This window comes from Lepidothrix coronata, unplaced genomic scaffold (genome assembly GCF_001604755.1).
Source record: "Lepidothrix coronata isolate B3197 unplaced genomic scaffold, Lepidothrix_coronata-1.0 Scaffold233, whole genome shotgun sequence".
Taxonomy (NCBI): domain Eukaryota; kingdom Metazoa; phylum Chordata; class Aves; order Passeriformes; family Pipridae; genus Lepidothrix; species Lepidothrix coronata.
Window position 1 is genome coordinate 1,031,514 of NW_016690413.1, and position 21,862 is coordinate 1,053,375.

A 21,862-nucleotide genomic window follows, 5' to 3' on the forward strand; every position below is an offset into this window, starting at 1 on the left:
GGGGGGGGGGGGGGGGGGGGGGGGGGGGGGGGGGGGGGGGGGGGGGGGGCGGGGAGGGGGGGGGCACTGGGAGGACCAGGGGCTTGCAGCCCCCCACTAGGGCAGGTTTGGGGGGGCTCATAGCAGCAGATTGGGGTGGGTGATGGAGCATCCCGAGCCATCCTGGGGTACCCCGGCTCCCCCTCTGCAGCCCCGGGATGTGGGTGTTGGGGTCCTGCAGAAGGCGGGGGCAGGAGGGTGGGGGGCATTTCGGGGGGGGGAGCAGGGGCCCCAGGCTGCCCACGCGGGGCCCCGTGCCACGGTTTGGGGTGGTACGAGGCTGTTAATGATTAACCAGCGGTGCCGGGCGGTGGTGGCGGTGACTGGTGGCACTGGTGGTGGCAGCACTGGTGGCACTGGTGGTGGCAGCGGTGCCGGTGGGCGGCGGCCAAGGGACATCGCGGTGGGTCCCGGGGCCGTGTCCCCCCCCATGAGACGGGCAGGTAACGTTGGGGGGGGGTCGGGGGCCGGACGCTGCCCTGCAGGGGCTGGCGCGGGGACAGGAGGGGACACGGAGCGTCTGGGAGTGACCCAGCGGCTGCTGGACTCGCGGGGTCGTGGGGGGGACCCTCCCCCTCTCCTGCCCTGAGGGGGTCCAGAGGGGTCCCTGCTCCTGGGTGCTGGGAGCACCAGTGGGTGCTTTCCATCCCAGTCCAGACTGGGGGGGACTGGGACGGCGGTTCATGCCCCAGAGGTGACACCCCCGGACACGGTTGTGTCCCCGTGGGAGCGACGGGGACCGCGGGGGAAGCTGAGACGCGGAGGAGGGACCGGGGACACCGGGACCGGGGGGCTCCCTCCCGTCCCCCTCATCCCGGGGCTTCTCCTCCAGCGGGACCCAGCCCGGAGCTGCGGGAGCGAAGCCGGATGCACCCGGGGCACCCCCGTCACCCCAAAACCGCCGGGAGCCGCTGGCCGAGCCCCCCCGCCCCGCCGGGACACCGGGACCGCCCAGTACGGAGCGGGGGCGGGGGGGCTGAGCCCCCGGGCTGGGCTGGGGGCGTTGGGCCCACTCTAAGTCCTGCCTGGCGGGGCCGGGGGCGGCTGGGGCTGACGACCACCCCTCGGTGACCGCAGCATCCTCCTGCCCTCCCATCCTGTCGGGTCTCATGTCCCTCGTGTCGCTGGCAGTGGGGGGGGGACTGCCAGTCTTGGGGGGCTGTGTCACGGCCCCCCCTCGCTGCTGTCTCTGCTCTCACCCTCCTCTTCCTCCCGGCGCTGCTCTGCCCGGCCCGCAGCCTCCCGTCCCTCCACGTGTGGCGGGGCGAGCTGACCTGGAAGCCCCGGGAGGTCCCCGGGGGTCCCGCGGTCACCGGGAGCGGGGGCAGCCCCGGGTGGTCCCCGCCCTGCCCCCCGGCTCGGCGGCGCGGCCACCTCACCCCTCACCCCTCACCCCCTGCCCTTGTGTCCCGAAGCCGCCGCCAGCCCGTGCCAGGTGTGTCACCTTCGAGGACGAGGTGGTGCCACCGCGGGGACCCCCGGGGAGGGCCCGTCCTGCCGGGGAGCAGGAGAAGCGGGGGGACAGGTCTGTCGCCCCCCGACTGTCACCCCGACCGCGCGCCGTCCCCGACTACGTGGTGTAAGTGGCCCTTTGGCGACGGGGATGGTCACGGGGGTGTCACTGACACCCCCCCCGGGCAGCACCTGAGCCCCGTGGTTTTGGGGGGCAGGAGGTACCCGGCGATCCTGAGCCCCCGGCAGCAGGAGGGCTACAAGGGCGTCTTCCAGGACCAGCTGGCGGAATACGTGGATCTGCACCGGGAGCTCCGTGCCACACGTCACCCCCCGGGCAGGACGGTGGGTCCCCGGGTGGGCGCGGGGCACCGTCCCGTGGTGGTGCTGAGGATGCGATGTGATGGGGATGAGCTGGGCGTTCTCTGCAGGGATTAGGGGTGAGCCGGGGGGGGGCTGCAGAGGGTGTTGGGGGGACAGGAGGAGACACGTGGACCCCCAGGCTCCGCTGGCACCAGCAGCGCCCGAAGGCAGCTCCTGGAAAATTAATGAGCGTTGGAATTTCTTGGCTGCGCCCTGGGGGAGGGTTTTGCCGCAGGTCTTGGAAGCGCTGGAGGTGCCGGAGGAATTCTGGGTGCCCCTGAGCCCTCCGGATTTGTCACCTCCAGCCACCTCATTAGGGCTGAACCCCCCGCGGGGCTCCGGGACGTGACCCACAACCGCTGTGAGTTTGTGAGGAAGAGGGGGGTGAGCAGCGGGAGGGCTCAGGATTTGTTCTGGGGAACGCGGGGGGGGTGTGCCCTGGGCATCACAAGACCCCGGTGCCTTGGCAGGGCTCTTCCCGGCAGGATTCAGCCTGGCTGGAGAAGCAGCGGCGCTGTGAGTACCTGAAGAAGAAGCTGACGCACCTCAAGGCGCGGATCCAGGAGTACAATCGTGTCACCCACCCCAGCGCCGGTGGCTCCTGAGCCTGCACCCGGGCCGGGGAACCCCCCCGAGGCACCCCAGGGGATGGGGAGGGGGTGGCGATGCCGCGGGGATCACTCGGTACCCACCAGGGATCACCCGGTACCCACCAGGGATCACCCGGTACCCACCGACCCATCACACCATGCGGGAAAGGGGAGGAAACCCACCGGCTCCTCATTCTGGAGGTCCTCGTGGAGCCTCGTGGCCCCGGGACCCCCGAGCGCTGGGTGGGTCCTGCCTGTCCCCAGGCCCCGGCTGTGCCCCCACCTCGTCCCTGGGAATCGGGGAGCTCCTCACCCCCCTCCCCGGGCAGGGGGTGCAGCTGCTGAAGTGGCTTTAATTCAGTAACAGGGTTTAAGAAACGTGGTGGTGTTTTGTTTGTTTTTGGGTTTTTTTAGGAGGGGGTGTGTGTCTCAACTTTTTTTTGCGGGCGTCTTAACGCGCATCCCGGGGCACCCACCGTGTCCGGGGGTGCCCCCGTCCCACCGCAGCGCCCTCGGGACCCTCAGCACGGGGCACAATTTCACCGCCCCCCGATTTCACCCCCAATTTCACCGCCCCCCCCGCCCCCCAAGGCGGATCCCGGTGCTCCCACCCCCCCATCCCACCCCTCCCGGGGGCGGGACCCGGGGCCGGTCCCGCAGCGCTGCCGCCGCCGCCTCCCGCCGCTCCCGGCTGCCATTTTAAGGTGAACAAAGCGGAGGAGGCGGCGGCAGGTGAGTGGCTCCGCGGCGACGGGACCCCCCTCTCGGTACCGGCCCCGGTACCGGCCGCGGCCCCGCGGGGCGAGCGGGCTCTCGGGGCGGGAGGGCGCCCGGGGGGTCCCCGCGCCCCGCCGCGCACGGGGGGGTTCGTCCTTCCCCGCCGCCCCACCTGCACCGGGGTCCCCGCCGGGCTTCCCTCCGGTACCGGCGTCCCCACCGGCACCGAAATCCCCTCCGGGGACACCGGGTTCCCCACCGGGGCTCACGCCGGTACCGGCCGCCGAACTCCACGCCGGTACCGGGGTCTCACGGGGACCCCAGCGGGACCGGCCGCCGGGGTCCGCACCGGTACCGGGCTCCCCACTGGGGTCCCCACCGGGGTCCACGCCGGTACTGGGACTCCCAAAGCCGAGAGGCCGCTGCTCCTCCCGGGGCGGCGGGGCCGGGGGTCGCGCTGCCCGCCGGTGCCCCCTCAGAGGGGAAGGGACCCCCGGACCCCCCTCCCGTGTCCTCCCCGCCGGCCCCGGGGGGCGTCGCGCTCTGATTCCCGCTCCGGGAGCCCGAGACCCCCCGGTCCAGCTCGGGGGGGGTCCCCGCAGCTGCCGGGTCCCGGTGGCCGCTCGGACCCCCAGGAGGGCGGGGGGATCAGCCCGCGGTCCGGGGGTGAATCCGACCGCGATCGAGGGGTTCGGGGGTTTGTGGAACAGGGGGTGTTGGGACACTCGAAGTGGAGAGGGGTTGGCTCGGGCAGCCCCAAAGCCCCGGGGGCACCACTGGGGCCCAGTGCCCACCCTTGCCGCTGGTCAGGGGGTCCTCCCAACCCCTCCACCCACCACGGGGGTCTGATCCTGCCGCTGAGCTCCGCCAGAACGGGTGCCCGGGTTGGATTTCCCACAGGGCTTCAGGTTTCCCCGGTGCTGCTCCCTGCTCCGGGCTGGGGTCTCTGCACCGCGTGGGGGGGTCCCCACATCGATTTCGAGAAACCCCCCCCCAAATTTTTACGCACCGATTCACCACTTTCCTGGGGGCTGTTGCTCACGTGCCCCGCGTTGTTGTTGTTATTATTATTATTATTATTATTATTATTATTTTCCTCTTTAATCCTTCAGATCTGCTTACGGCGGCACCCTCGGGGCGGGGGCGGGCCCCGGGTAAGCGCTTTGCTGCTTTCAGGAGAATTTAAACAATCCCCGGTTCCTCGGGCCGCGGTGGGGGGGGTCTGGGAGGCCGGGGGGGGGTGTTTCGGGGTTCCCGGTGTGGGGCAGGGCCGGGGCGTGACGGGCCGGGCGCCGCCGGTGACTCACCGTGCCCGTGCCTCAGTTTCCCCGTGCCGACTCCGGTGCCGCGGCGTTGGGCGGGTGTTGACGGTGCTGGTGACGGGAGTGGGGAGGGGGGGACGGACCAAAGTCCCCACGGGGCGGTGGAAACGCGGCGGTTCCGCCTGGCGCCGGTGCCGGCACCTCCTGGCACTCAACCGGCTCTGACTCTCCGTCCGTGTCCCCCCCAGGCTCCGCCACCATGTTCAGCAAGAAGCCCTACGACAGCCCCCCGATGGGTTACGGCCCCCCCACCAGCTACGGCCCCCCCACGGGCTACGGGGCCCCCACGGGCGATTACGGCTACGACTACGGGGCCCGCTCGCCGCCGCCGGGCTCCTACTACATCGAGGACGTGCCGCAGCACTTCTACAAGTGGTCGTCGCCGCCGGGCGTGGTGAGGATCCTGGAGGCCGCGGTCATCCTGCTCTGCATCGCCATCTTCGCCTGCGTGGCCTCCACCCTGGCCTGGGAGTACGGCTACGGCTTCGGGGGGCTCTACGGCAACGGCCTGGGGGGTTACTACGGCTCCGGCTACTACGGCAGCGGGCTGAGCTACGGGTACGGCTACGGGGGGTACTACGGCGGCGTCACCAACCCGCGGGCCGCCAACGGCTTCATGATCGCCATGGCCGTGCTCTGCTTCCTGGCCCAGCTGGGGCTCTTCGTGGCCGGCGTCAGCAAGTCCAGCAGCACCCGCTCGCGCCGCTTCTACCTGGTGGTGCTGGTGGTGAGCGCGGTGCTGGCCCTGGCCATGCTCATCGCCTCCATCGTCTACGTCGTGGGCGTCAACCCCCAGGCGCAGATGACGGGCAGCTACTACTACAACCCCCTGCTGACCATGTGCAGCCAGATCTACAGCGGCAGCACCTACCTCAACCAGTACCTGTACCACTACTGCACCGTGGACCCCCAGGAGGTGAGGGGAGGGACCCCTGTGGGCTGCGTCCCACGGGGTGTGGAGCTGGGGAGCGAGAGGGTGGGTGACCACGTGTCCTGCCCTCGATCCCCATCCTGCCCTCAATCCCCGTCCTGCCCTCGGTCCCCGTCCTGCCCTCGGCGTTTTCCCTCTGTCTTTAATGAGTTTGGGGTGATCCGGGGCTGCGGGACGAACTGGGATGATCTGGGGGTGTAGCGGCAACCGGGGCAAGTGATCCAGGGCTGCAGGAGGAGTTGGGGTGAGCCGAGGATGTGGGGGGGAACCAGGATGAGCTGGGACTCTGGGAGGAATTGGGGTGATCCAGGACTGTGGGAGAAATCAGGGTGATCCCGGGCTTTGGGAGGAATCGGGGTGTCCTGGGGTTGTGGGAGGAACCGGGGTGATCCAGGGCTGTGGAAAGAACCAGGATTATCTGGGACTGTGGGAGGAATGGGGTGATCCAGGGCTGTGGGAAGAAACAGGATGAGCTGGGACTGCAGGAGGAGTCGGGGTGATCCAGGGATGTGGGAGGAATTGGGCTGAACAGGGACTGTGGGAAGAACCAGGATTATCTGGGGCTGTGGGAGGAATTGGGATGATCCAGGGCTGTGAGAGGATCCAGGATGAGCTGGGACTGTAGGAGCAATCGGGGTGATCCAGGGCTGTGGGAAGGGCTGGGGCAACCCAGGGGTGCGGGAGGACCCGGGGTGATCCATCTGCCTGCGCCGGGAGTTTCGGGGAGGGGACGGGACGGGCTCTCAGCCCGACACAGACCCAGTTTCTGGACCTTTGTTCTCCCCGGCTGTAAAAGTGCTGGAGCAGGGCCGGGACTCTGCGGGGCTGGGAAGGGTCAGGGTGCCAGCTGGGCACTGCTGGTGCCACCAGCCCGGCTCGGGACCCCGAGGGGTCCGTGGGGCAGCCAGAGCCCTCAACCCCTGTCCCCAGCCCCGTCCCCAGCCCCGGGGCTCCAGCTGGTGGCACATGTGCTGGACCGGCGCTGCCGGTTCCCATCCGGCCGTGCCGGCCGTGCCGCATTCCTGAGCCCAGCCCCGGCTGCTCCTGCTCCCTGCCAAGGCCAAGCAGGGCCTGCTCCATCCCGGTTTCTGTGTGGCTGCAGGGATCTGGCTCATGGCAGCCGTTTGGGATGCCTGGTGTGGGAGCTGGCGCGTGGCTGAGCCGGCGCTGGGGTCAGGGGGCTGCAGGGAGGTGCTGGAGGGTGCCAGCTCCACGCTGCTTCCCAAATCCCACACTTGTCCTGTCCCCATGGGAAAATAAACCACCCTCCGTTGCTCTCCCTGGCCCCTAAATCTCTGGAACCCCTGATGGGCTCCATCCCGGGCTGGGGGGGCCCTGCCCCTCTCCCCCCGCCGTGGTGGGAGTCCAACATCGGGAGGATTTGGGGATGAAGGGAGCAATTCCCGCTCGTCCCAGGGAGATGCAGGGTACCCAGCCCCTGTGACCCCTGCCCTGAGAGCCCCCTCCCTCCTCCCCTCCAGGCTGTGGCCATCGTCTGCGGGTTCCTCATCGTCATCCTCCTCTGCCTCATCTGCTTCTTTGCTCACAAGACGAGGAGCAAGATCTGGAAGTACGGGAAACCAAACATCTACTGGGACAAGGTGCCGGTGGCCCAGGAGGGTCCCAACGTGGAGGAGTGGGTGAGTCTGAGGTGGGCTGGGGGTCCTGAGCGGGGGGACTCCCTGTGAGCTTCCTCCCTGCCTGCCCTGTGCCAGACATTCCCAAGGCAGGGGTGGGTCGGGATGTGCCGGGGTGAGCACAGGGAGGGTTTGGGGACCCCAGGGCTGTGTGGGGACCCCTCCCCTTGCCCAGCCTGGCACCCCAGAGCCCAGTCCCGGTGTATTTGCACACCCCGTTATCACACTCGCCGTGTCCCTCCCTGTCACCCCGTGTTTTCCCAGCCTTTGCCATTCCCCGGCACCACCGAGCTTTTCCCGGCGTGCAAAAACTGGGCGGGCTGGTCTCGAACCCGCTGAAAGGCAAACAGGGCGGGGCCTGACGGGCTGGGGGCCAGGGGCTCCCTGCTGGAGTGTTGGCCGGGTCCTGGCCCCTTCGCTGGCCATGGGACAGTGCCCAAAACAGCAGCCAGGGGACACTGCCCGGGGACACTGCCCGGCCACACCGCGGTTTCGGTCTGGGCAATGATTAACTCGGCTCTGCGGGGATGTGCCAGCAGGAAGCCGAGGGATTTACAGCTCCCCTGAGCCTCGTCCCCGCGAGGGGGATGGTGGGGACCCCCCCCCGGTGCTGGTCCCAGCCTGGCCCGGGGATGTGCCACGTCCTGCCCCGGCTCTGCAGCTCCCTGAGCCTGGGCAGGGTTCAGGAATGCCTGCAGCATCCCGCAGGGAAGCAGGATTGGGAATGTGCAGAGCGTGGCTTTGGGGGTGCTGCTGTGCTCTGGGTGAGGAGGGGCTGCCCAGGTTCCCCCCGGGGGCTGCCTCCCTGTCCCTGTCCCCATCCTGTCCCTGTCCCTGTCCCCATCCTGTCCTCATCCCCATCCTTCAATGCAGACCTGGAGTTCTCCAGCCCTGGAAATCTGGGCTGTGCTCTGTGTGTCCCTCCACCTCACTCCATGTGCCCCCCCACACCTTGTTCCATGTGTCCCCTTGTGTCCCCCCGTGTCCCCACACCTTGCTTCTCGTGTTCCCCCACGTTGGGCTCCATGTCTGTGTCCCCCCATGTCTTTCTCTCTGTCCCTCATGTCCCCACACCTTTCTCCGGGTGTTCCTCATGTCCCCACTCCTCTCTCCCATGTCCCCACTCCTCTCTCCCTCTCCCCACTCCTTTCTGCCATGTCCCCAAGCCTCACCCTCGCCTGCAAGTCCAATATTTATTTTTCATTTCGCAGAAATCCCTTTGTTGGGGTTTTATTTATTTGGTTAAAGTCCCTCCCTTGCGAAGCATTTCCTGCCCCTCTGGGACACAAGGCCCCACTCCCCGGGGTCCCCTGGGGGGGTCCTTCTTGGCTTGGTGATGCCGTGGGGTCACCCTCAGGTGACACCCCCCCTCAGCTGGGGAGGTTTCGGGGTGTGATTCCCTCCTGGGACGTCCTGTTCCCGTTTTATGGGACCGAGATAACGGGGTGACCTTCGAGCGGGCGGGAGCCACCGAAGCCACCCCGCTGCCGTCCCGGCATGGCCCGGGGACACGGCTGTCCCCACGCTGTCCCCTGTCACCTGGCGGCCCCCAATTAGCCGCGGCTTCGTTAGTGGGGGGGAAGGTGCCGTGGGAAGCGGCGTGACCGGCCGGATGTCCCCAGGGCCCCCCTCCCGGCAGGGACCGGCTTCCGGCACAAACAGCCCACAAAGGCCAGGAAGGAAGCGGGAGGGGGGGACAGACGGACACCCCGCGTCCTCCTGGAGGAGCCCCGGCCGTGCCAGGGGGGTGATGGGGGTCCAGGGTGGGGAAGTGCTGGATAAGGGGCCAGGAACGCCCCCAAAGCCCGGGAGGTGTCACCCTGGGGGTGTCAGAGCCCCCCAAGCTGTGTCTGTCTGTTCTTGTCCCCCAGTGGGACCCCCCTCTGCCCCACGGGGGCTCTGGGGTCTGTGGGTCCTTGTCCAGCCTCCCCCTCCCCAAACGCTGTGTTGCCCACCCAGGGGGCCTCCCCTCGTTCCTTTTTCCCCCATAGCCCCGTGGGACACCCCAGTGCAGCTCTGCCAGGGCTCATTCCTGCATTCTGGGGGGGTTTGGGGTTCTTCTGACTGCCCTGTGTCCCCACTGGTCCCGGGACTGCCCCCTGACAAGGTCCTGCAACCACTGGTGGGGTTTGGGGGGGCCCTGGGAGTTTGGGGGTTCCCAGGGAATGTCAGTCCTTTGTCACCCTGGATCTGCCCCTCAAAAAGCTCCTGCAGCAGCTGGTGGGGTTTTAGGGGTCCCTGGGGAGTTTGGGGGCCCTGAGGGGGCCAACAACCCCTCGCCATCCTTGACCTGCCGCAGGATTTGCTGCACAGGACAGACACTGGTGTCCCCTTTGTCCCCACCATGCCCTGCTGGGGGGGCTGGGCAGTGTCCCCCACCCAGCCCGGACCCCCCTGACCCCCGTCCCCACTGCAGGTGAAGAACGTGACGGACGGGGCCAGTGCCCAGGACGAGACGGCCACTCTGGCCTACTCGGAGAAGCCCACGAGCCCCATCACCGCCCCCCCCTACAGCCCCCCCTCCTACAGCCCCCCCCCGAACGGCTTCTACCCCTCGGGCACCTACAGCACCCGCGGGTGAGTGTGGGCAGGGCCAGGGGGGGGTGGGTGTTTGTCCCCTCTGTGACACCCCTGTGACCCCGCAGGGACCCCCAGAGATCAGGGAGGGGGGTCTGGGGGGCACATCCCCTCCGTGACACCTCTGTGACCCCACAGGGACCCCCAGAGATCAGGGAGGGGGGTCTGGGGGGTACATCCCCTCCGTGACACCCCCGTGTGTCCTGCAGGGACCCCTCTAGAGTGGGAGACAAGGGAGGGGGGGTGTAGGGGGTACATCCTCTCCGTGGCACCCCTGAGCCCCCTGTAGAGACCCCCCCAGAGCGGGAGCCCACGGAGGGTGCAGGGAGGGGGGTCTGAGCATCCACCCCCTCGGTGACACCCCCGTGTCCCTGCAGGGACCCCCCGGAGCGGGAGCTGAGGGAGGGTGTGGGAGGGGGGTCTGGGTGTTTGTCCCCTCGGTGACACCCCGGTGTCCTTGCAGTGACCCCCCCCAGCACGGGAGACAAGGGAGGGGGGTCTAGAGGGTACATCCCCTCTGTGACACCCCCGTGCCCCTACAGTGACCCCCTGGAGCAGGAGCCAAAGGAGGGGGGTCTGGGTGTCCATCCCCTCCATGACCCCGGTGTGTCCCCCACAGGGACCCCCCGGAGTGGGAGCCAAGGGAGGGTGTGGGAGGGGGGTCTGGGTGTCCAACCCCTCCATGACCCCACTGTGTCCCCCACAGGGACCCCCCGGCGTGGGAGGGGGGTCTGGGTTTCTGGGTTTCTGTCCCCTCCATGACCCCGCTGTGTCCCCCACAGGGACCCCCCGGAGTGGGAGGGGGGTCTGGGTGTCCATCCCCTCCATGACCCTGGTGTATCCCCCACAGGGACCCCCCGGAGCAGGAGCCGAGCCCCGCGGAGGGGAAGGGGCGGGAGCAGCCCCCCAACCCCAAGCCCCCCGCTCGCCGCGGGCGCCGGCGCCGCCGGAACCCGGAGCTGGACGAGTCCCAGTACGAGACCGATTACACCACGGCCGTGGAGTCCGGGGACGAGCGGGACCCTGACCAGTGGGCCAGGTGAGCTGGGGACCCCCCGGAGCACCCCCCGGAGCTGGAGCCGCCCCTGGGGGACTCACTGTGCCCCCCCCACACCCCCCAGCCTGTACCCCCCGATCTCCTCGGACGCCACGCGGCAGAGGTACAAGCAGGAGTTCGACTCGGACCTGAGGCGCTACAAGGAGCTCTGTGCCCACATGGACGCCGTCAACGACCGCCTGGGCCAGCTCGGGAAGCAGCTGGACAGCGTGTCCGAGGACAGCCCCCAGTACCAGGTGGGAGCGCTGGCACACAGTGGGGTGGGAGCCTTGGGAATGCTGCAGGGCAGCAGGGGTGGGTGTTGGGGGGGGTACGGGATGCTGGAGGGTGTTGGGGATGGATGCTGAGGAGCTGGGATGGGTGTTGTGGAGGGTAGGGGATGCTGGAAAGCATTGGGGATGGATGCTGGGGATCTGGGAGGGGTGTTGTGGAGGGTATGGAATGCTGGAGAGTGTTGGGGATGGATGTTGAGGAGCTGGGATGGGTGTGTGGGGGGTGTGGGATGCTGGAAAGCATTGGGGATGGATGCTGGAAAGCATTGGGGATGGATGCTGAGGAGCTGGGATGGGTGTTGTGGAGGGTGTGGAATGCTGGAGAGTGTTGGGGATGGATGCTGGGGATCTGGGATGGGTGTTGTGGAGGGTAGGGGATGCTGGAAAGCATTGGGGATGGATGCTGGGTATCTGGGATGGGTGTTGGGGGGGTATGGGATGTTGGGGATGGATGTTGAGGAGCTGGGGTGGGTGCTCAGGAGGTCCTGGGATGCTGCATGGCATCAGGGAATGGAGGTCGTGGAGAATTCGGGACGCTTCAGGATGCTGGGGATGGATGTCGTGGGGCCCTGGGAGGCCACGGGGCACCAGGGGTGGGTGTGGGGGATCCAGGGCGTTGCAGGGCAGGGGGGATGATTTTTGCAGAGGATCTGGGATGCTGCAGGATACTGGGATGGGTGCTGAGGAGCTGGGATGGATGCTGCAGGGTACTGGGATGGATGCTGAGGAACTGGGATGCTCCAGGATACTGGGATGGGTGCTGAGGAGCTGGGATGGATGCTTTGGAGCTCTGGGATGCTGCAGGGTACTGGGATGGGTGCTGACGATCCGGGATGGATGCTTTGGAGCTCTGGGATGCTGCAGGGTACTGGGATGGGTGCTGACGATCCGGGATGGATGCTTTGGAGCTCTGGGATGCTGCAGGGCACCAGAGGTGGATGTCAGGGAGCCTTGGGATGCCTCCGGGCGCTGGGGGCGGATGCTGGGGAGGATTTGGGATGGATGCTGTGGAACCTCAGGGTGCTGCAGGACACCAGGGCAGCACTTCTGCCCCCCTGGGGTGCTCCCCAAGCTGTGCCCCCCCCGTGCCCCCCCTGTGACCCCCCTCCTGCCCTTCCCTCCGCAGGACCTGGCCGAGGAGTACAACAGGCTCAAGGACCAGAAGAGGGTGAGTCGGGGAGGTGGGGGGGGTGACACGGCTGTGTGTGGGGGGGTTACCTGCCTCCCTGTGCCCCCCCTGTGCCCCCCACCCCTGATGCCAGCGCCCTGCCGCCTTTCAGAGCCCCGACTACCAGAGCAAGAAGCTGGAGACCAAAACCCTGCGCAACAAACTCTTCCACATCAAGCGGATGGTGAGCGACTACGACAAGGTCCGGGGGTGACCTGAGCCCCCCCCACGGAAAGAGGGGCACGGGGGGTCGGCCCTCTGCTCCCCCCACCCCCTCTGCAAAGACTTTTGGGCATTTTGTGCCTTTTGTTGTACTAAAATCCCCCCAAAACCGCCCCGGTGCCAAGGCTGGGGGGCTGGAGGCAGCTGCTGGTGTGACCCCCCCCGCACCCCCCAGTGTCCCCCCCACCCTGTGAGTGCCCCCCAAAGTGCCTTCCCATCCTGTGGGGCCCCTCCCACTCCTGTAAGTATGTTTTTTTGGGGGGTCTGCACCCCCTTGGGTGCCTTCACAGGGGTTGGGGTACCAACCCATGTGGGGGGGGGGGCAGAGAACGCCTTGGTCTCGGGCCCCCCAGGGGTTTTGGGGGGGGAAGAACCCCTTTGGGGCCCCCCCCGGTGATATTTTATAAGGAACTCTTTGAAACTGTGTAATATTTCAATTATTTTTTTTTTTAAATAAATGAAGTGTATCTATTGATTTTAAATCGGGGTCGGTGTGAAAGGGGCTTGGGGGGGCACGAGGGGAGGGTGACCCTCGGGGGGGAGAGTCCCCCAAACCACCCCACCTTGAAAGGGGGAATCCCAATCCCCTCCCAAAAGCCCCAATCCCAACCCCTGTGCTGACTCCTCCCCTCCCTCCTGCTGATCCAGCTCTGCCTCACCAGGATTTATTCCCAAGGGACACCCCCCCCCGCCCCATGTTAAATACCATCACCCAGGAGCCCCCCCAAATCCCCAGATTACCCATAAAACATCCAATTTTAGGTATTTTATAGGGGTTCCATTTTTTGGGGGGCAGGGATCACATCCCCCCTACTTGACTCCATCCCCCCGGGGTGGGTGATGAGCCCCCCCCCCCCAAATCCCTGCTCACACCAGACCCCCGGGGCTGTAAGAAACATCTTTTATTGACTTAACTCATTTGTTTAGTATCATTGAACAAGGATTATATTTTCAGTGAATCAACCTAAATGCCAAATCCCGGCTAATCCTGACGCCGTCTGTCACACCGAGGGGGGGGACCCCTCCCTGATCCCTCCTGGCTGGCTCTGCCCACCCCCCCCTGCTTCCATGTGCCCCCTCCAGCCCTGGGGACCCCCCCCCAGCAGCATCACCCCTTTCCAGCCTGATTTTGGTCCCCCAAAATCTCCTTTCTCGCCCAAATGTGGCTTAAAAAAAAAACCCCAGGGAGGCACAGGACCGTGGGGAGGGGGCTGCTGGCACCCCCGCTGTGGGGAGGGTGGGGGGTGCTGGGTTTGGCCTGAGGGGGGGAAAAGCAGGAATGAGCCCAGGGGGAAGGGCTGGGTGCTGTTCACACCCCAAAAAACCCCCCCCAGCCCCTCCTGCGACCCCCATTCTGTCCCCGTGTCCTCCCGGTGCCCCCACGCCGGAGATGCTTCGGTGGGAGGTGGGACCAGCCCCAAAAAGGGGCTGCTCCGAGCTCAGCACATCAGTCCTCGAGGCTGGATCCGGCCTGCTGGGCACAAAGGGGCTCGAAAATCACCCTTTTTTCCACGATTCCCAGGATTGGAGCGGGGGGGGACAGAGCCAGGGGTCCCAGCCTGGCTGGTCCCACCTCCCACCACCTCCTGCCTGAGCCTTCCGACATCTGAAATCCAGATTTGGAGGAGCGAGGGGATGGGATCCCCCTTCCCTGGGGCTCCACCACAGAGGCAGAGGGAGGGACCGGCCCCGGGGGTGCTCCGAGGTCCCTCGGGATGCTCCCAGTTCCACAGGGGGGAGAGGAACCAGCCCTGGGGGTGCTCCAAAGTCCCTGGGAGGGGGCCAGGGTGGGGCCGGGAAGCTCCACGGGGTCCAGAACAGTCCGGTGTCCAACGGCGGCGACACGGAGAGTACCTTCGGATGCAGGGGGACAACGCCACGCCCCCGCTGCTTTTTGGGGACACCACCGTGACCCCACAGCTCCTGCGGGGAGCAGGGCCCCCCTCCTGTGGCAGACAGAGCTCTGGGGCCGAGGGCCAGCACAGTTACACCCCGGGGACACCCCGGGAACGAATCCACGTCCGGCTGCCGGGGGCGATCCCGCGACGTCCCCCCCGCGCTCCGTCCCTACTGCCCCGTCCCGTAGGGCCAGTTGAAGGTGCTCCCGGACAGCAGCATGTCCCTGATTAGCGTCTCGATGGGCGTCTTGCCCACGAGCCTCATGAAGAAGAGCTGGGAGATGAGGGCGGCGGGCACGGCCCGGAGCGCCGGCAGCCGCAGGAGCAGCCGCCCGAAGCGCTGCGGCTGCGACGGGTACTGGGAGCGCACGTACTCCGTCAGGGCCACCTGGGCCTTCTCCTGCAGCCCCTCCACGTGCGCCGGGTCCGACAGCCCGCAGGCGTCTGCAAGACAACGGGGAGCACCGGTTGGACACAGCCCCAGACGCCCCCGGGGAGCAGCAACCCCCCCCCCCCCCCCCCCCCCCCCCCCCCCCCCCCCCCCCCCCCCCCCCCCCCCCCCCCCCCCCCCCCCCCCCCCCCCCCCCCCCCGAATTCCCGCCTCGTGGACGCGCCCACCAGCAAGGACTGGGAAAGTCCTGGGGAGGACAAGGGAAAACCCTCACGGTTTTCCAGGGGGTATTCGCATTCCTGCAGGGAACGCTCGCCCCTGCACCCAGATGGACACGCCGGGATGACCAAAACCACGGCGGTGAAGTGCCAGGGAACGAGGACCCTCTGCCACCTCTGGATGAACCCCGGAGCCCAGCGCCGCCGCTGCAGCGTGGGGTGGGCACGGAGGGACCAAGGGATGGGGCTCCCCGAGGTCCCCTCCATTTCCCTGAGGGTATCTGTGTTCCTACAGATCTGTTCTGTTCCCACCACCCTGGGGAGGCTCATCCCTGTATCCAGAGAAACCCAGGATGCAACACACCACAGGGGGAAAGTACCGGGGAACGGGACCCGGATGCTCCCTGGACCCCAAAACCACCTCCGTGGCATGGGAAGAGCATGGATGGACCAAGGGACGAGGCTCCCACCTCCCTGTTTTCCAGGGGGTATTTGCACTCCTGCAGATCCCACTCCCATCACCCCGGGAAGCTCATCCCTGCATCCAGACGGACACGCTGGGATGCTACAACACACGGTGAAGGGCTGGGTAAGGAGGGGCCTCTGCCCTCTCCAGACACTCCCTGGACCCCAAACCCCCAGGAAAGCAGCAGACACCCCCTCCCTGGTCACTCCCACCCCCGGCCCGGCCCAAACCCCCCTGGCACCGCCGCCGTACCGGGCGTGAAGAGCGCGATGGCTTTGAGGCAGCTGTACTCGGCCGAGTCCACCTGGAGCCGGTTGAGCTTCTCCACCTGGTCCTGGAAGATGCGGATCTGGTCCATGAAGGAGACGACGCGGTCGGCGGACATGGGCGAGGCGTGGAAGCCGGCGGCCGCCAGCAGCGGGGCCATGTGGAGCGGCAGCGCCGACTGCGCCGCGTTCAGCACGAACAGCTCGCTCCAGCTGAGCCGCAGCAGCGCCACTTGGTCGGACACGGGCAGCTCCGGGAAGAAGGGGATGTTGCGGGCCCACTCCACGGTGCTGAAGAGCAGGCGGGCGGCCAGCTCGCAGATGTTGTCGATGCCCATCACGCTGCCCTGCTGCGCGTACTGGGAGCCGTAGCGGGCGGCCGGGTAGGGCTCAGCCCGCAGCAGCTGCGAGATGAGCTCCGACACCGGCTGCCCGTTGAAGTATTCCCCGCTGGGGATGGTGTTGGGGCTGGTGCTGGAGTGGCTCGGGGGGATCCGGCCCCGCTGCACGGCTGCGGGACGAGAGGAGCTGTGGGGGGGTCCCGCCGGGTAACCCCGCCCCGCTCCCGGCGTTCCCAGTGCCCACAGGAAGGGTGGGGAAGGACGGGGGTGCCCACCCACCACCCCCACAGCCTGCCATGGGGATGTTCCCACCATTCACCCTGACATCCCCGGCATTCCCATATCCTGCCACAAGGATGCTCCCACCATCCTCACATCCCCAGCATTCCCATATCCTGCCACAAGGATGCTCCCATCACCTGCCCAGCATTCCCAGCATCCCCATATCCTACCACAAGGATGCTCCCATCACCTGCCCAGCGTTCCCAGAAGAGCCCTATCCTACCACAAGGATGCTCCCACCATCCTCACATCCCCAGCATTCCCATATCCTACCACAAGGATGCTCCCACCACCTGTCCAGCATCCCCAGCATTCCCAGCATTCCCATATCCTACCACAAGGATGCTCCCACCATCCTGACATCCCCAGCAGGGCCATATCCTGCCACGGGGATGCTCCCACTGCCCACCCAGCATCCCACCACCCCCAGCAGAGCCACGTCCTGCCATCCCAAGGGACGAGGAGCAGCTCTGAGGGGCCCGGGGAGAGGGAGGTGGCGCGAGCCACCCTCGTCCATTTATTATCCCGGCGATCCATCAGCTCCCACCAGCACCCACGGCCCCAGCCATGCCAGGCTGGGTGCCCAGCTGGCACCACAGCCCCCCCAGGCCGGCTGCAGTCGCTGCCCAGGGTCATGGCATGGCAGGAATCATTTATTTCCACACAAAACGTCCCCCCTGGAAGCTCCGTTGCCCCGGAGCTCCCGCTCCTAATTGCAGGCAGGAAGAGCCATTTTTCGGCTCCCCCCCACCCCCATTAGTGCCCAGTATTTGCTCAATCCCTGGTAATTAATTTATGGGCTGTTCGTGAGGCACTTAAATGAGAGCTCTAAATCATGCTAAGTGGCAATAATGCCATCCCGACTCCTCTGGAAAAGAGGGAATTACTGTCCTGCTTCCAGCATCCATCCCCTCTTCCTCCCTGTGTCAATGCCACCTGCCCCGGAGCAGCCACAGCACCTCCATCCCCATCCTGGCACAGCCCCAGCCCCAGGGGTTGGAGATTTTTGGGGGATAAACCTGAGTTTTTTTGGGATCATCCTGGATGCAGAAGCATTTGGGGTTCTCACGCCCCCCCCCCGGGGTGATGGGGAGTGGGAGGAAAGCAGGGTGTGGGATTTGCTGGGATCCAGGAGCCCATCCCAGCAGGTGATCCCTGCTCCAGGGATCCCTGTCCCCTTGTCAGCCCAAGGTTTTTCCAAACAAACACACACGGGGGAGGGGGGGGGGGCGAGGAGAGGAGGGAAAACCAAAAACCACCAAAAAAAGGGGCAAAGTGGGGGGGGGTTGTTGGAAACAGGGATATCCCAGGGATTCCCAGGCCACGCTGGGAAGTGCCCCCGCCCCTCGTCCCTGTTACCTTCCTTCCTCATTCCCACTCGGAAGCACTTCTTGAGGCGGCAGTACTGGCATTGGTTGCGGTGGTGCTGGTCGATCTGGCAGTCCCGGTTGGATCTGCGGGAAGCATCGGGAGCAGGTGAGGGGCCAGGAAGGGGTGACCCCCCCCAAGGGGTCCCTGAGCCCCCCCCCCGAGCTCCTCCAGCACCCCCTTCCCACCGGCCTCGGTCACAGCCCTTCCCTCCGTGCTCCAATCCTACGGGAACAGCCATTTCCTACATTTTCCTCCAGATCCTGCTGCCGGCGCTGCCCGGGGCTCTTGGGAAGCTGGGAAGATCCCCCGGGCTCCAGTCAGTCCCTGGGGACATGTAGGGCCGGGGAGGGTGTCCCATGTCAGCAGCTCCCTGCCTGCCCACCAGACACGCCAGGAATTTCAAGGAATTCCAACTATTTCCTACGGGGCTGGGGCGGTGCCGAGCCCACGAGCCCTCGGGCACTGCTGTCCCCGTGTCCCCAGAGGAGGGGGACAGAGGGACGTTCCCCCTCCCCAAATCCCCTGGGAGCCTGGAAGGGGGTCATGCCCACCCCCGGCACAGGGATCCATCCCCGAGCACGGCATTCCAGGCAACAGCAGCCACCCCCCGGAGCAACTGCTGAGCTCTGCTCCTGCAGGGAATAATTCCATCCCCAAACGGAATAATTCCATTCCCAAACGGAATTATTATCAGCATCCGACCCCCCCCCAGCCCCCATTCCAAGGGGAGACGCTGATTCTCACATCCCGCCCCAGCAGCGAACAGCGAGGAGGGGGGTAGAGGGGCGGGAGCAGGGAATCTGGGATAAATTAGAGCGGATAAAGCAGGAGGCAGGGCCGGGAATCGCCAGCTCGGCCCTGCCCGGGAATCCTGACACGAATCTCCTCAATCCCTACACGGCTCCAGAGGCGAGGCAGGCAGGGATTCCCACGGCGCTCCAACCGGAATTAATTCATCCCGAACATCACCGCTGCGCTCCGGAACGTGCTCCCGATGAAAACTTGTGCCGGCGGAGGAGCGATAACTAATCAAGGCGGCGGGTGACAACTTCATCTCCGGCTGCCGGGATCCAGCGCCGGGAGGATCCGCCCGCCCGCCCCCCTCCCCGGCCCCAGGGCGCCGGGAAAACCTCCCAGAAGCCACCTCAGCGCCTTCCCAGAGGACGAACCCGCCGGGATGACCCTCTGCTGAGGCCTGGGGGGGGCCACCGGGAAAAGCCCTCCCCAAAGTCATTTTGGCTCCCTCCAAGCGAATTAATCACCACGGCCTCGGGGCGCCCGGAAAATCCTGCCGGGAATCATCCCAGTCCCTTTCCAGAGGGCGAACCTGCCCGCCTGACCCTCACTGTGGCCTCGGGGCACCGGGAAAACCCCCCCAAAAATAATGTTGGCTGCCTTCAAATGAATAAAGTCGGTCGGTTGACCCTCACCGTGACCTCGAGGCACCGGGAAACCCCCCCCCAGAATCATTTCAGGTCCTTTCCAAGGGACAAAACCACCCGGCTGACCATCCCCACGGCCTTGGGGCACCGGGAAAGGCCCCAAAAATCATCTCAGGTCCTTTCCAGCGGACAAAACCGCCTGTCTGACCCTCACTGCAGCCTCAGAGCACCAGGAAAAGCCCCCCCAAAACAATTTTGGGTCCCTTCAAATGAATAAACTCGCCTGGCTGACCCTCACCACGGCCTTGGGGTGCCAGGAAACCCCCCCAAAAAAATCATCTCAGCTCCCTTGAAGTGAATAAACTCATCTGGTTGACCCTCACTGCGGCCTTGGGGTATGAGGAAAACCCCCCAAAAATCATCTCAGACCCTTTCCAACGCACAAATCCACCTGGCTTCCCCCTACCACGGCCTCAAGGCACCGGGAAAACCTCCCAAAAATCCTCTCAGCTCCTGCCAGCAGCCCCTAACAAGGTTTTCAATGGGCAAATTGGCCTGGCTGCCCCTCACTGCGGCCTCGGGGCACCAAGAAAACCCCCCAAAATCACCTCAGCTCCTTTCCAATGGACAAACCCACCCGGCTGGAACCCTGACATGAATCTCCCCGATTCCCGCACGACTCCAGGGGTGAGACAGGCAGGGATTTCCACTGGGAAACCCCCCTAAAAACCGTCTTGGCTCCCTCCCAGTGCAGAAACCCACCTGGCTGCCCCTCGCCGCGCCCTCGGGGCACCGGGAAAACCTCCCCAAAACCACCCCAGCAGCTCCTAACGAGATTTCCAATGGAAAAGGCAGCAGCGACCTGGGAAACTTCGAGGCTACAAAAGGCGTCGACTGTGCTAATTATGTAATTAGAGCGGGTAATTATTTAGTGCAAGAACTAAACTGAATCCAACTCACTTTTAATATTCAAATTAGCGCCATCGGGGCTCGGTGCCGCTTTTGACTCCGGAACAAAGCGGATGCCGGGGCTGCCGGGGGATCTTTGTTCCCGGCCCCTCCGACACTTCACTCCCCACTTGGAAAACCAACAGTTCCTCTGTTGCTCCAAATCACTTCCCAGCACAAAAAGAGGGAAAAAAAAAAACCCCAAACAAACCCCAAACATCACAAGTGGGAGCCCAGACCCCGGGGACGAGGGCGGGATAAAATCCTGGGGGATCCGGGCCCCGTCACCCCGGCAATCTGGGATGCAGCGTCCGTCCGTCTCCCAGGGAGCCGCTTCGGCCTTCCCTTTGTTCCAGGAAGCTGGAATTTCTCAAAAGCCATCTGTATTCCCCATCTTCAAATCATTAATCCCGAGCCGAGCGGATCCCGCCGCTCCAGCGGGGAAACTGAGGCAGGGCCGGGGCGACGCCTCCGCACGCGCCGCGGCCACGGGGCGGGAGACGGGACACGCTCGGGGCCGTGGGGACACGGCAAGCGGCCCCTGCCCCACGCTGCCAGCCCGGGGGGCCCCACGCCACGGCCACGAGCTGCCTGGCTGACGTCAGCCGGGACCGGAGCCGGGAGCTGCCGGGAGCTGCCGGGACCGGAGCCACCGCGCACGGGGGAGGACGAATCTAGGCCGCCCAAACGGGAGCAGAGCGGCTCCCAGACAATTCCCTTCCCTTCCCTCGAAGCATCCGACCCCTTCCCCGGGCATGAAGAGAGCGGGGTGTGGAGATGGGGTGCCCCACGGATGAGGGATGCCCATGGATGGGGTGCCAGTGCCATCCTTGCAGCGCTCCCACTGGTTTGGAAAACGCCGCTGGAAGCGCTCGGATCCAGCCCCTATGGAGGTATTTCCCTCTCTGGGAGCAGCCTGACATGGGGGGTCTCCCCTCCAAGCGCCAGCCAAGCCCCATCCTTGTTCCGAGCCCGAGAAACTCCGGAGTTATTGGCAGCTCCCAACTTGCCAGGGGTCATATCCCGGTCCTGCTGGTGGGCCTGGATCCACGGCAGCGCTCGGGGGGCTGGCAGAGGACGCAGCCCCTCACCCGGGCACCCCAGCGGGTCCCTATTCCCGGCACCCCGGCGGATCCGTGCCCGGGCTCCCGGCACCTCCGGCCGGCTCGGTCCTGCCGCGCTGTGCGGGGGCAGCGGCCGTGACCGGAGTGACTCACGGGCACAATTAATGCCGGAGCAGCGGCGGGTGAGGATGACGAGGATCCGGACACCGGCTGTGCCCGAGGGCCCCGGGAACAGGGAACACAGCACGCACATCCCGGGGGCCCGGGGGCTGCTGGGGTGGGGTGCAGGGCATGGAGGGATCCCAGTGCTGTGCTGGGGGGACACTGAGATGTACTGGGGGGGATCTCTGTGCTGTACTGGGGGATCCCTGTCTGCACTGGAAGGGACCCCTGTGCTGCTCTGGTGGATCCCTTTGCCATACTGGGGGACACTGTGTCGTACTGGAGGGGATCCCTGTGCTACACCAGAGACCCTCGTGCTACACCGGGGGGCCACTGTGCTGTACTGGGGGGGCCATCTGTGCTTTCCTGGGAGGACCCTCGTGCTGCACCAGGAGACGCCTGTGCTCTGCCGGGAGACGCCAGGGCTGTACCGAGGGGGAACCTCTGTGCTGCTCCGGGGACCCCCGAGCCGTGCCGGGCACCCTGTGCTGCACCGTGGGCCACCGATCGTGCCGGAGGACCCCCGACCCGGTACCGGGGCCCCCCGTCCGGCCACACCGGTGCCCCCGTTCCTGCTGCAGCGAGGCCACCACGCAGCCACAGCAGGGCCAGCGCAGAGGCCACTGCAGAGCCACACCAGTGACCCGCGCCGGTGCCACCGGGGACCACCCTCCGACCCGCCACCGCGCCGCTGCCCTACCCCAGGACGGGTGGTGGTGGTGGTGG

At 66.3% G+C, this 21,862-nt stretch overlaps 3 protein-coding genes across 4 annotated transcripts; 2 read left to right on the top strand and 1 right to left on the bottom strand.

The window, feature by feature from the left end:
- Positions 1–1,148: 1,148 nt before the first annotated feature.
- Positions 1,149–2,815, top strand: OCEL1 (occludin/ELL domain containing 1). Its single transcript, XM_017834339.1, has 4 exons — positions 1,149–1,169; positions 1,455–1,618; positions 1,710–1,836; positions 2,325–2,815. Exons 1-4 carry the CDS (start codon positions 1,149–1,151, stop codon positions 2,457–2,459), a joined length of 447 nt encoding a protein of 148 aa, XP_017689828.1. The 3' UTR covers positions 2,460–2,815.
- A 316-nt stretch (positions 2,816–3,131) lies between these two features.
- OCLN (occludin) lies at positions 3,132–12,827 on the top strand. 2 transcript variants are annotated; one of them, XM_017834406.1, is made up of 9 exons: positions 3,139–3,176; positions 4,274–4,315; positions 4,672–5,399; positions 6,896–7,054; positions 9,468–9,628; positions 10,479–10,667; positions 10,750–10,921; positions 12,084–12,125; positions 12,238–12,827. In XM_017834406.1, the coding sequence occupies exons 3-9, from the start codon at positions 4,683–4,685 to the stop codon at positions 12,337–12,339; spliced, it is 1,542 nt and encodes a 513-aa protein (XP_017689895.1). In that variant the 5' UTR covers positions 3,139–3,176; positions 4,274–4,315; positions 4,672–4,682; the 3' UTR covers positions 12,340–12,827. The 2 variants fall into 2 exon arrangements, with proteins under 2 accessions (XP_017689894.1, XP_017689895.1); XM_017834405.1 differs by lacking the exon at positions 4,274–4,315 and having other exon boundaries at positions 3,132–3,176.
- A 407-nt stretch (positions 12,828–13,234) lies between these two features.
- Positions 13,235–17,882, bottom strand: NR2F6 (nuclear receptor subfamily 2 group F member 6). The gene is made up of 3 exons (XM_017834505.1): positions 17,569–17,882; positions 15,573–16,097; positions 13,235–14,689 (listed from the first exon to the last, which is right to left on the bottom strand). Exons 1-3 carry the CDS (start codon positions 17,816–17,818, stop codon positions 14,415–14,417), a joined length of 1,050 nt encoding a protein of 349 aa, XP_017689994.1. The 5' UTR covers positions 17,819–17,882; the 3' UTR covers positions 13,235–14,414.
- Positions 17,883–21,862: the final 3,980 nt, after the last annotated feature.